Here is a 12,569-nt window from a genome sequence, read left to right on the forward strand (position 1 = left end):
GGCAGCCTTCAAGTACCTTCAAGACTTCTTCCCTAAGCTGTCTGAGGCAAAGGTCAAAGCCAGTGTCTTCGTCGGACCACAGATAAAGAAGATCCTGGAGTGCAATGAATTCCCCAAGAAGCTCACTAGTAAGGAGAAAGCGGCTTGGAACAGCTTTGTCGCAGTGGTTTGGGGCTTCCTGGGCAATCACAAGGCCGAAAACTATGTGGAGCTGGTTGAGACTCTGGTGAAGAACTACGGCACAATGGGCTGTAGGATGTCCCTCAAAGTCCATATCCTTGATGCTCATCTTGATAAATTCAAGAAGAACATGGGAGCGTACTTGGAGGAGCAAGGCGAGCGCTTCCACCAGCATATACTGGACTTTGAACGCCGCCCCAAGGACAGTATAACGAGAACATGATGGGAGACTACATTTGGAGGCTGATTCGAGAAAGTGATTTACAGTATAATCGTAAATCCCAAAAAACTACTCACTTCTAAATCTTTTGTAGTCATTTTTGTATTACTTTAGTATAAATACATGTTAATTTGGATTCATATGTTGTTTTTTTATGTGAACGAAAAGACCGTTTTCTCATTGGAAATAGGTACATTTCAAAATATCACTGTCCTGGTCACAAAAGCAAAGTTTGTGGGGAATAATAGCCATTTTCTTTACTTTTGAGGCATAAGCAATTAGGAAACAACACTTACTACCCAGGAACAAAAATTGTGTTACATAGTGTAGTCATTTTAATTAGCAGTTCAGGAACATGAACTAATCATAAACAATCACATTTTCTAATATGTACCATGAATTTAAGCTACATACACAAGTCTTGCATACCAGTAATTACATTTATCTTCCTAAAACTTTTAGCTGCAGTGGTGTAAGAGAGAGGAAATTCATGCGGTTTCTGACTGGCATTGCTGGTTTAGGAGACTTGGCTCAGGAATGAGCTGGTTAAACTGGTCCATGAAAAAAAAAAAAAAAAAAAAAAAGGTCCATTCAAAATCATTTTCATGGAAAGTTTGAAGTCAACTTATTATCGTCTACATGCAAAACAGGCTCCTCCCAAAAAACATATTTTTTGGAAACTGCCCCTTTAAGAGGGCTGCGTCTCTGAACGTCTGGCACCTCCTACCTGTGTAAAAACAAATAGCACAAGTCGGCTAAAGAAGTTTCCGTTTCTAAACTCGTTTTGTGTGGACGGCATCTGGCCTATTCTGGATTGATGGACTGATGCGTTCAAGGTACAGTCACGTTGTTTTTTTTTTTTTTTTTTTTTTTAACGCTAAGAGAATAGAGGTACAGAAGATATCATAGTCACTGCAAGGGTTGTGAAATATACTTTTTTTTTTTAATTGTGAAAACTTTTCTGTCGCGTTGGAAAAAATTACCTCCCGAGAGAGAGAGAGAGAGAGAGAGAGAGAGAGAGAGAGAGAGAGGGAGGGAGGGAGAGGGAAGAGGGATATGCAGGCAGTCAGGCAGGTTGCGTTAAGCGTCTATTATACAATGAGTTGGAATGATGTCCACAGTTATCGATCATTTAGTGAAGCAATGTTAATATTGAATTAGTTTCAGGCATAGTGAGGTTAGTATCTGGAACTTGAATTATTTAACCTTAAATTTTTAAAAAAAGAATCATAATAATACATTAAAAAAAAATTAGAAAGTTAGTTGAAGATAAAGAATCCAATAATCATGACTGCAGTGAAAAGCCACGCCTGAGCCGATTTGTATATTTACATTGATAACTAATAGTTGTGTATCCAGTATGATGACCCTGGTAAAATAAATAAATAAATAAATAAATAAATAAATAATAACATTGTTATTATACTGCATCCCTATGAGTGAAGGTTATATTTATTTTTTTCAATCTACCACCACTATCTTAATTACTATATGTTATTTACCATTTGAGGTACAGGCTTCATATTGTCAGTGTTATGGAACCTGTGACCTCAAATGACTCAAAGTTGACCTGATGAGATATTGGCTTGATACAGAAGTAGTAGGGCATTACAACTAATAGCTGTAAGCATGTGAAATTCAAGGTTTTTTTTTTTTTGTTTGTTTTTGTTTCATGCCTTTTAATTATTATTATTATTATTATATTATTATTATTATTATTATTATTATTATTAGTAGTATTAGTTTATTTGGCAGACCTTTTATCCAAGGCTACTTACAGGTGGTACAGGGCAATACAAGGTCACAAACAAAACAAAAACAAAATTTAAATACAGCAGAAAATACTGCAGTGCAAATACTACTAGAATACAATATGAGAATAATAGCTACTGAAATGTAATTACGGCTGCTTGATTTGTTCTTTTAAAGGGCAAATTAATACTGCTCCTTGTATACAAATATGCTCTCTGTCAACCCACAGTGGAGAACTAATCTGTCAGTGCTTTTGGCATGCATATACAGTAAAATGCATGCAGATACCCAACAAACATCCTTTGACTCTGCCCTCAAAACTCAAAATAAGCACATTTGTCACAAACTTCAGGGCAAAGTAGACTACCCTGAAGTGCTTTTGCATTGGGCATGCTTAAAATAATAGCTTATATATTTTTGAAAATTCACTATTGCAGCTTCTTTGAATGGTCAGATCTCATAACCCACTTGAGCTGCCAACTTCATATATTTGTAATGTTATGGGAACTCCTCAGGGAAAATCTACCAGTACCCTTAACTTTGACCTCAGACCTAATATGGACGGCATATTGTACTTGTGTGACTCTTTGGCTTAGCTCTTTGCGATGTTGGCTTAGTATATGGTGCTTGTCTTTAGGATTGTCATGTCGAGTTCAAGGGTAGCATTAAAGAAAAAAACCTGTCTTGCGTTAGTAATTTCCCAAAGCTTTTGCCGATGCACATGTAATTACACACTTGTTCCATTGGTAGTTACCATGTAATAACAGGAACATGTAGTCACCCAGTTATTACTGTACTCTGACCACCAAAGAGACAGAGTAAAATGATCTTGATAAAGAGCTGACCCTATTGGTGGTTGATCAGATGGTTTCCCATTTGAAAGGAACAGACACAGGGTTATCTCAGTGCGTTTTGGCTTTTTTTGGAGCTAGTCATTTGGATTGGAATAATACGCATCAGGCCCAAATCAAAAGTAATTGTTAGCTGTTGGTCTGGTTTAGCAATACTAGCAATAGGTAGGCTTATGTGTCATCATAGAGCTTCACCTAAATCAGTTAGGCAAAATATGTCATTGATCATTCAGTTTATGAAGTTCATAACATTTCCCTGTTCGATGATTCACAATTTTCGAAATGTTGGTAATTTTGTTTATAAAAATAAAGAGAAGAAAAATCACCTTTTGCCCTTTGGTCCATTTGTCATGATCTACTGATCTGTGAGTTGATTACTTTAAAGGGCAAAATATGACACCATTTAAAATGATGCTGTGTTTTAATGTGGGGGTAGGTGGTATAACATGGTGCTGGATAAGCCATAGTAATTGAAATTGATTCTCAACAAGAGTGCAGTTCACATGATGCATTTTTTTCTCCCAGTCCTTTTACTGCCTATACCGTTTGGCTAAGAACACTAGTCTCCAAAAATGTGCCTGTTCAGTTATTGTGCTATGTGATATTAATGCTTCAGCTCAAGACAAAGCCTTGACATTGAAAATACTGTGCTGGCAACAGCGTATCTGACTTGAGTCAGAACTAGATTGGGAAAATATGTCTGGGATGATACACCTATTGCCTCATGTGGCACACCAGAATAATGGCCTCACTCAAGTAACTGTCATTGTATTTATTCTTCTAAGAGTCGTGCTACTGGAGTTTTGAACAACTAATAAAGTCTGAAATGACTAAGCTTTTGCACATTACTCCCAGGTTTCCCGGTGTATGTCTAAACTCATGTTGGTGTGGTTTTGCACAGGCCAACTTGGGGTCAAAGGAAAAGTCTGTAGTGAAGAGAGAGTCAGAGTATCCACATTATTTTCAAACATGGGAACTTCCTCACACAGAAAAAAAGGCATAATGATTTAAAAAAATGTGTCAATCTCTGTTGAGAGGCCAAAACTGGGACGTCATAGAGTATAATTGGGACATAACTTAATCATTTCCAAATGTATTATTAAAGGGCATATTTAAGAAACTGCACACATAATGCTACCGGCAGACACATATATAATAAAAAAGCGGTAAAGCTTAAGAAGAAAACCCTCATTCAAAAAGACTGGACTTTATGTGTTTAACAGCGCAAATATTAAAAAGTTTAACTATCAGAAATCTGCTGTGTTGTACAGTCTTAGATCTCATCTACATGATACATGATACATGATACATGATACATGATACATGACTACTGAATCCCTCTATATTGCTTTGTGGTTGATACTTTTGACACTTTTTTAACACCTAGTGAGTCAAAACATTCTGGGTCCTGTTTATCATGAACTGCGTTAATGTCATGAGTAATGTGTTATATTTATATGAGACATGAACCAGAAAGTGGCATGTGTCTTAGTGTATATTTATTAAACATTTTTCCTTTTTTTTATTTACAGAGTGAATTTCAAACCAGGAAACTCATTGACAAAAGAGTCCTTGGTGTGTAAACAAACCACTAAGTTAAATTAGAAACAAGTTAATTTTGAAGATTAGAGTTGCATGTGGGTATCAAGTTACCAGACGTGCCCAGGCAGATGCAGAGCACGAAGAATCGGGTTATGAGATCCTACACACATCAGTGAGAACACAGATGGAACTGGGGATTGTGGTGCGTGAGATTCTCAAAGAGAGACCTCATTTAAAAGGTGTTTAGTGGGATATACCCATGCACGTCAGTTGTCAAGCATTAGACGGTGAAGAACACACAAAATAGTTGATGACATGCCACATTATGGTTCTGCCTATACACGCTTCTTACTGTATAAATGTCTTGAATGTCTAGCCTGTAAATCAATTCTATGTGCTAGTTTTTTTTTTCTTGATGAGTCACCCTCACCATCAGTTTCCTCCATTTTAGCTATGCCCATCAAATTGAATAGATCAGTTGAATATACCTGATTATATTATTGGTTCAGTAGGTCTTTTTTTTATGAAATATTAGACTGTTGCAGTTTTCTCTTTGATACGAATGGTTTGCACATCACATTTGCAGCATTGCCATGTATGTGTATATGGTGTTAGAGAAATATTCAAATTAACTGTTAGAACTGAAATTACCAAACAGTGTTTTGAGGTACATATACTAGAAAATGAGCCCAGAAAAGATGAGAAACAACCAAAGTGAAATTATTTGATTGTTGGAGTTTTATTATTATTTGTTTATTTAGCAGATGCCTTTATCCAAGGTGATTTGCAAAGACTAGGGTGTGTGAACTGTGCATCAGCTGCAGAGTCAGTGAGTGAGTCGGGATTTGAACCAGGGACCTCCTGGTTACAAATCCTTTTCTTTAATCACTGAACCTCACACTCTGTGTAATTCTTACTTACAGTAAGTAAAATCTTTTAAAGTAAAATGCATTTTAATTGGTATGGATTAAGTGGCATTGCAGAGTTAAAATGTTTAAAAGGGCACAATGTTGCGTAACAGTAAATATTTTGTTAGTTTCTTATGTTCAATCCTTTAAATTTTTCAATGTCAGTAAATGCAGTCCTACACCGTCAGAAGATTTGAATGTGCCCGAAGACAAGTGTGAAAGCAGACTAATTAATCGTCACCCTGTAGCACCGGAATATCTTGTCAACACCTCAAACTGAACGACATGTCTTCTAAAGATCCCTACCAGTACATAATAGTAAGTATAAACCTCACCAAACTTTTCTCACAATATCCATCATGGGGGACTGGTTTCTGAAGGTTGATAGCAAACTGCTATATCTATTTCTCTTTGCCCTAAAGGTCTAATGCAAACTTGAGTTTGGGTGTGAAATTACAGCACTAGCCATCTCTCTTTTTTAAAATACTTTCAGTCATGTTCTGTGCAAACCTCTTCCACTAACAACTATACTTACTAATGATACTTATGTTTTCACAAGGTGCATGGCAGCTGAGAAAAGCAAGCCCTGATGGACAGATAGCTGGGAGTAGCACGTGTGTATGTTTTTGAAACCCCACAAATAGTTTTACCTGCATTTTGATTATTGCTCTCAATAAGTGGAGACCTCTTACTCTGTGGATATGGGGATGTTTGTGTAGAAGGACTGGGGGTATGGTTGGTGGTTTCTGATCGTTTGGTGTAGACACTGAAATCCAGGATGCATCTCACTCATTAGGTTACCATTAGTTTGTTCAGGAGCTTGACTGAATTTTTTTAAATACTCATTGATTTAGTTTGTTAATTAATGACCAAACAATGAATTAAACAAATATTTAAGACACATGGAGACAAACTTAACAGCAAATTAAGGCATAAATAATGTACTTTAGGTCAGGACTAATCTATAGGAAAGGCCATATCTATAGACTAGGTACCTTATCTAATTTACCATAGAACTGAAAAGTTTATCACAGTCTCAACCAGTCAAGTTCTGAGTAGATTATTCCACAGGAAGGTACCCTTTTAAAGCTAAAATAATCTTGATGCTAGGGTTGTTTAAACTTTTAAAGTTAGTAGTGTGTCAAACGTTTTTAATTTTGCTTAACCATTTAAACTTTGTCAAAAATGTGAGCATATGTGCTTAAAAAGGGAGACCAAAAAGTAAAATGCAGGCTGTGCTCTGCAGTTACAGCGGCAGTACGGGAACATACAATGTCAGCTTTTACTGCTGGTGCTGGAACTAAGGCGGAGACAAACAGCGATACAAATGTATGCTAGCGTTGCTAGGAAATGCAATAAAATTCGGGCTGAAAACATAACACGGTTGATTATTGAGAGGCTCTCAACTGACCTGCAACCAATTTCAGTTGTGGAGGATAGGATTCAACATGCTATTTTTTTTTGTTTTGTTTTTTGTTTTTTTTTTGAGCCAGATTACAAAATGCCGTGTTGATGGTGTTTTTTTTTTTTTTTTTTTTTTTTAAGTTTTCACCCTATCAAGGAAGTTGCCGGTTTAGTTTGCAACTGCTATGCTGGACAGACGCCCGAGAGATGTTTAATAATTTTTTTTTTTTAAAAAAAGAGAGACTTAACGTGATACTGTACTTGGAATCAAGTCAGTTTAGTGTAACATTCCCAGTTATTGCTTCTTATATACAGTAAGTAGGATAGACTAGCAATTTGGATTCTAGCACTGTTTGAAAAATTAGACTGCATAACATTTTGTATAATGCAGTTAAAGTTCAGAACAGACCAATATCATACCCTCGATGCTATTATTTTTTCATATAGCTTCGTTGTTTTTATACATTTATTTATATAGGGCTTCTGATTTTCGGTGTTGTACCCCGACTTTTCTACTCTCCTTTAAGAATTCAGCTGATACCTGTTAAGTCATTCGTGTATCTCAGTCACAACTGAGTAAAATTGATTTAATTTATTTTTTATTTCTGTGAAACAACTTAATTGGCTTTTATAACAGTCTAAGCACTCATTTTTTCATTTACAAGCAGAACATACAAACGAGATCGCAACATGTTAATAAGCAACAAATCTTTATTAAAACTGTAATGAAAAATAAAGTATTTCCTGCTGGACGTGCTTTGTTACAATCGTTATGTGTAATTGGATTTACATTAATACAGTCGAGTCACTTCTGCATTTAAATGAAAAAGTAAGATTTATGATTTAAAAGCCCATTTAGTTGTTTCACAGAAAAAAAGTAAATTTAATCAATTTCGCTATTGACGCGTTTCTCAGGTGTTATTGAGTTACACAAATGGCATAACAGGTTTCAATTGCATTTTCAAAGGAGAATAGAAAAGCAGCAGTAAAACACCGAAAATCAGAAGACCTATTTATAGACAGGTATGTGGTAATTTATAAAAAGGGTAATTCCATGCCAACTCAACCAGACCGTCCCACCTCAAGATTTTGATTTTGCTTATATCATGTGTAGTGTGTACAGGTCAGGTATGAAACCAGGCCAGATATTTAAGCTCAATGATGAAGATTTGCTTTTGTAGGGGGTGTATCTCATTTTGGAGTCATTTTGAGGATCTAAAAATGATATTTAGAATGTCAGTATCCCTATGAATGCTTCTGTACAGATAGCCAGGCAGGTCTTCTGTAGAATTCATGCAAAATAAGTACCACCGCTTTGATATTCTTGTGTTGCTGGAGTGGTGTTCCTTCTAAAGTACATAAGAACATAAGAAATTCTAGAACGAGAAAAGGCCATTTGGCCCACCTATGCTCGCTTGCTTAATGCAAGCGTGGTCTGTTAGCACTTCAGAGAGGAAAAACAAAAATCCCCTAACCATTTAGTTATTAGGGGAAATAAAACCTCTGGGAATCTGTTGCTAAGCGGACTGCCCTTCCACTAGCCAGCTAGCTAAAGCTCTTATTATTGTCACAGAGAGGGTTATACAGTATTGTTTATGACAACATCCAGTCTATTCTTGAAGGATCCGATAGTCTCTGCTTCAACAACTCTGTCCGCCAGCCTGTTCCAATGGTTCACCACCCTTTCTGTGAAAAAGCTCCTTCTCCCCTCGGTTCTGAATATGCCCTTCTTCAGCTTCCACCTGGTTCTATGCTCTGTGACCTGTGAAAGATAATTATCAGCAGTTACTCTGTTAAACCCTTTGACAATTTTAAATACCTCTATTAAGTTGCCTCTGGCTCTCCTTCTTTCAAGGCTCTGCAGATTCAGCTCTTTCAGTCTCTCTTCATATGACTTACCTTTCGATCGTGGAATTAATCACGTTGCTCTCTGTACTCTCACCAGTGCCTCAATGTCTTTCTTAAGGGGTCCAGAACTGGACACAGTATTCTAGGTGTGGTCGTATCGGTGCATTGTATAATTTTAATATAACTTCTCTTGATTTTAATTCAACTGTCTTGGATATATAACCTAAAATTCTATTGGCCTTTTTACAGCTTCTCCGCTCTGTCTAGTTGACTTGTTTATGTAAGAACTGCTTATATTTAACTTTGTGATAGTGATAAATATTATGTTTACTCTACAGTGGGTGCTAGATGGAGCAGGTGGTGTGTCTAGTTTATGTCTGAATTACAAGGCAGTCATTTTGTATGTAATTCTGTTCTCTAAAAGCATGTTTGGTTTGAGATATTTTTACACACTATAAACATTTTGTCTGTGGCTTCCACGATCTATAAATCAAAGCAAAATACTTATAATCCAAAATAAATAAGCAAGTACAGTTAACAGGCATACAGGTGTAGCAGCCCTATTTATTTATTTATTTAATTGGGGGGGGGGGGGGGGGGGGGGGGGGGGGGGGGTCATTGTATGATATCTTATTCATACTTTGCCAATACAGTCCAGATAGGAGTGTATCCCTGTTTTTATGGATAGAACAGGCACCAAACTGATTAATACTTTTTGAAATTTTAGATCTTAGGGATATAGTTAATATCTATAATAGATTTGCATGGTTGTCTTTTATAGATAATCATTCTCAACTATAATTATATATATATTCTGTGTGGGGGGAAAATGTCTTTGAATTTGAATATCCACTGTCAAGACTGATGAAATGTAATGCTTGGTGACATTGCATTACTTACAGTGAGTAACTTGAACTGGCGGTTTTGTTTTGTTTATAGTATGTAAATACTCATTTAATCACTTATGAATTGTGTATTTTTCTAGTGTATTAAACAAAACAAACCAAAAAAAATTGGGTAACTCCAACTTATAGGCAGTTGTATTTTTGTGCATATGTGATCATAGGTATAATTTATACGGGAGACACGGGGGACGTGCCCCCCCCCCCCCCCCCCCCCACGCACTTTTCATTATTTCAGCTAGAATAATCTTTGTGCATGCATCAGCTACATAAACTGTCCCCCCCACTTTTGAAACCAAAGTTACACCACTGTGTGTTAATCTCAACTCACTAACAGGGGTCAAAATCCATAGCAGCAGTTGTACAGCTTCAAAATCTCGATGAAGGTGTTCAGAGATGCTCTGGCTGTGATGGGCGTGGGATAAGTAGAATCTTCTTGTTGCCGTTGTTAGGGTGTGGTGAAAAATTTTAAGTGCCCATGGCATGTCCCGGCACTTCTGCTTTTGGGCACATTCCACTATATTGTGTATATCTTCTTATAGATGCACCCACTCCTGTGCCGACAATGCATTGTACGTAGTACAACAGAGCACTTGGTTAAGAATGAGTGCAAGTGTTGACTTCTCTGCTTTTACAATATTTAGCATTGTAAAGTGGAAAATATAGTAAATTGTGAAAGACAAGAATAGAGGCTGTGTACTGAACTATAAAGAGGAAGCGTCTGCAAAAGGAAGTGAAACATTAGGTCTGCTGTGTCTCAGCTTGTGGTCAAAAAACTTTTTATTAAGCGTATTTATTGGCAGACCAGGTTATGTGAACTTGTCTGAACTGGATAGGAGCTTAACATGAAGGACTGGTTCATATCTCTTACCATCTTCCATATTTACGTAGGGCCTCCATTTAACTTCTCATCTGAACAATGGCACCATCAACATTGCTGTGTCCCCCATCAACTATTACAAGGAATTCATGTTTCAGTTGGTACCATGGTGTAACAGTGTCAAGGAAGTTCTATTACAGGTTTTATTAAAAACATGTTGTAATGATTCATGCATTTTTTTATTCCATATTTACTTTTTGTAAGAGTTATGCCTCAAAAATGTGTGTGTGTGTGTGTGTGTGAGAGAGTACTTAAAAAGTAAACTACAAACCTTTTGCTGTCATGAGAAGTTTAATAATGCTGTCAAGCAATAATCTGGATACAACAGTATTTGTCAAGCACGATCCACTTTACCTTCAGTCCCATCAGCCGTGATTTATTTCAATAGCTTTAATGAAATAAACATCCCTGATACCTGAGAGGTCTTGTATGCTATTTTAGCTTTTCAGATATAAGTACTCTTTATTCTTGTTTTTTCAGGTGGAACACCAGTATTGTCATAAGTTCAAAGTGACTGTGTTACGAGCCGAACATGTCACTAAGGGAGCTATTGGCGACTTGCGTAAGTATTTAACTTGCATGTGAGCTTTGTCCAAGCAGCTCCTTGTGGTGTTAGACACCAGCTGTTGGCACACGTTGCACTCCCGCCATTATTCTGTCAATTAATCTTTCAGCCTGATTGTTTGCCTGCCCCTTCTCTGGCCCCCGTCTTATCCTTGCTTCACACAACTGGGCTCTGCGTTAGGCCAGGAGAACCTGATCTCACTTCTGATCCATCTCAGGGGTGGAATTTGAGGATTGTGATCTTTGTCAAAGGCACCGAACCTTAGCACAGATACCATATAGGATTGAGCTGGGCATAAATGCTCTAAATCTAGATTTCAGTATCAATCATGTAGCATTGCAACCTAATAGTGAGTAGTGTCTACAGTCCAAAGTAAATTGTGATTAGTCAACCCTGTATCATGAGCTTAATAAATAGAGTGCATATCAGTGCATACTGTAGCAACAAACAGTAAAAATAAACCTCACCTCACATAGATTTGACAGATATCTTGTGGATTGGCTGATTGCTGATGTTAGGTGTGGTGGCTTTAGTTTGAATAATTAATATATTCACAAAGTAAATATGCTTTTTTCTTTCATGTTGAGTTCAGATTTTTCATTCGTGGTCATGATGTTTTTCTTGACTTTCCCTGGATTTTATCAACAGTGATTCAGTCGTTTTGTACTTGGACTTCATTTATCTGTATTTGCAGCTGCCTTGCAGAGGCTGAGACATTACCAACATTATCCTGTCACTTTATATTACAAGACTAAAGATATACCAAAGACTTGAAACATTAGTCAAACTGTATAACCTAGTTTCTTTTTTATTATTTATTTATTTAATACATTTATATAGCGCTTTTTATACAAAAGTATTGAAAAGCACTGCACAGTACATAGCAGAAAAAAAAGTACAAACCACAATACATTTAAATAGCATGTCACACATATGACTGCCACACTCAGGCCATTTAAATATAGATTTAAACAGTATACACATAATACAAAAACAGCGATTTTAAAGTTACATTAAAACCCACTAAGATAAGAAAGACATTTTATAAAAGTGCGTTTTTAGTCTTGACTTGAAAACTGTAACAGTCCCATCTTCCTTGATAAACAAAGGCAGAGTATTCCATACTTTAGGAGCTCTACAGGAAAAAGCCCTACCTCCCGCGTTACTTTTGTTGGCCCTAGGAATAACTAGCAGCCCCGCATTCTGCGATCTCAAAAGTGCGGTTTGGAAGATTCGGGGTCAGTAACTCCTGCAAATAACTAGCTGCTAATCCATTCAGGGCCTGTTAGTTAACAGCAAAATCTTAAAATCAATTCTATACTACACAGGCAACCAGTGTAAAGAGGCCAAAACACGGGTAATATGTTCACTTTGCACAGTTTTAGTCAGAATTCTAGCAGCGGTATTCTGAACAAGCTGCAAGAGGGAAACCACACATTTTGGTACACCAGAAAAAAGTGCATTACAATAATTAATTCTAGATGAAACAAAGGCATGCATTAGTCTCTCTACATCAA

At 36.8% G+C, this 12,569-nt stretch overlaps 1 protein-coding gene across 6 annotated transcripts in view; it reads left to right on the forward strand.

Moving 5' to 3' along the window:
* Positions 1 to 1,141: 1,141 nt before the first annotated feature.
* The window catches only part of LOC121326780 (cytosolic phospholipase A2-like), a 29,053-nt gene continuing 17,625 nt past the window's right edge, over positions 1,142 to 12,569 (forward strand). For 2 of the 6 annotated variants that reach the window (XM_041270265.1, XM_041270270.1), the window contains exons 1-3: positions 1,142 to 1,236; positions 5,619 to 5,771; positions 10,968 to 11,049. In XM_041270265.1, coding sequence (XP_041126199.1) covers positions 5,739 to 5,771; positions 10,968 to 11,049 — 115 coding nt within the window. In that variant the 5' untranslated portion in view covers positions 1,142 to 1,236; positions 5,619 to 5,738. The other 4 variants (XM_041270266.1, XM_041270269.1, XM_041270267.1 and 1 more) reach the window with 4 other exon arrangements.

The sequence above is a fragment of the Polyodon spathula genome, chromosome 14 (assembly GCF_017654505.1).
Source record: "Polyodon spathula isolate WHYD16114869_AA chromosome 14, ASM1765450v1, whole genome shotgun sequence".
Lineage (NCBI taxonomy): Eukaryota > Metazoa > Chordata > Actinopteri > Acipenseriformes > Polyodontidae > Polyodon > Polyodon spathula.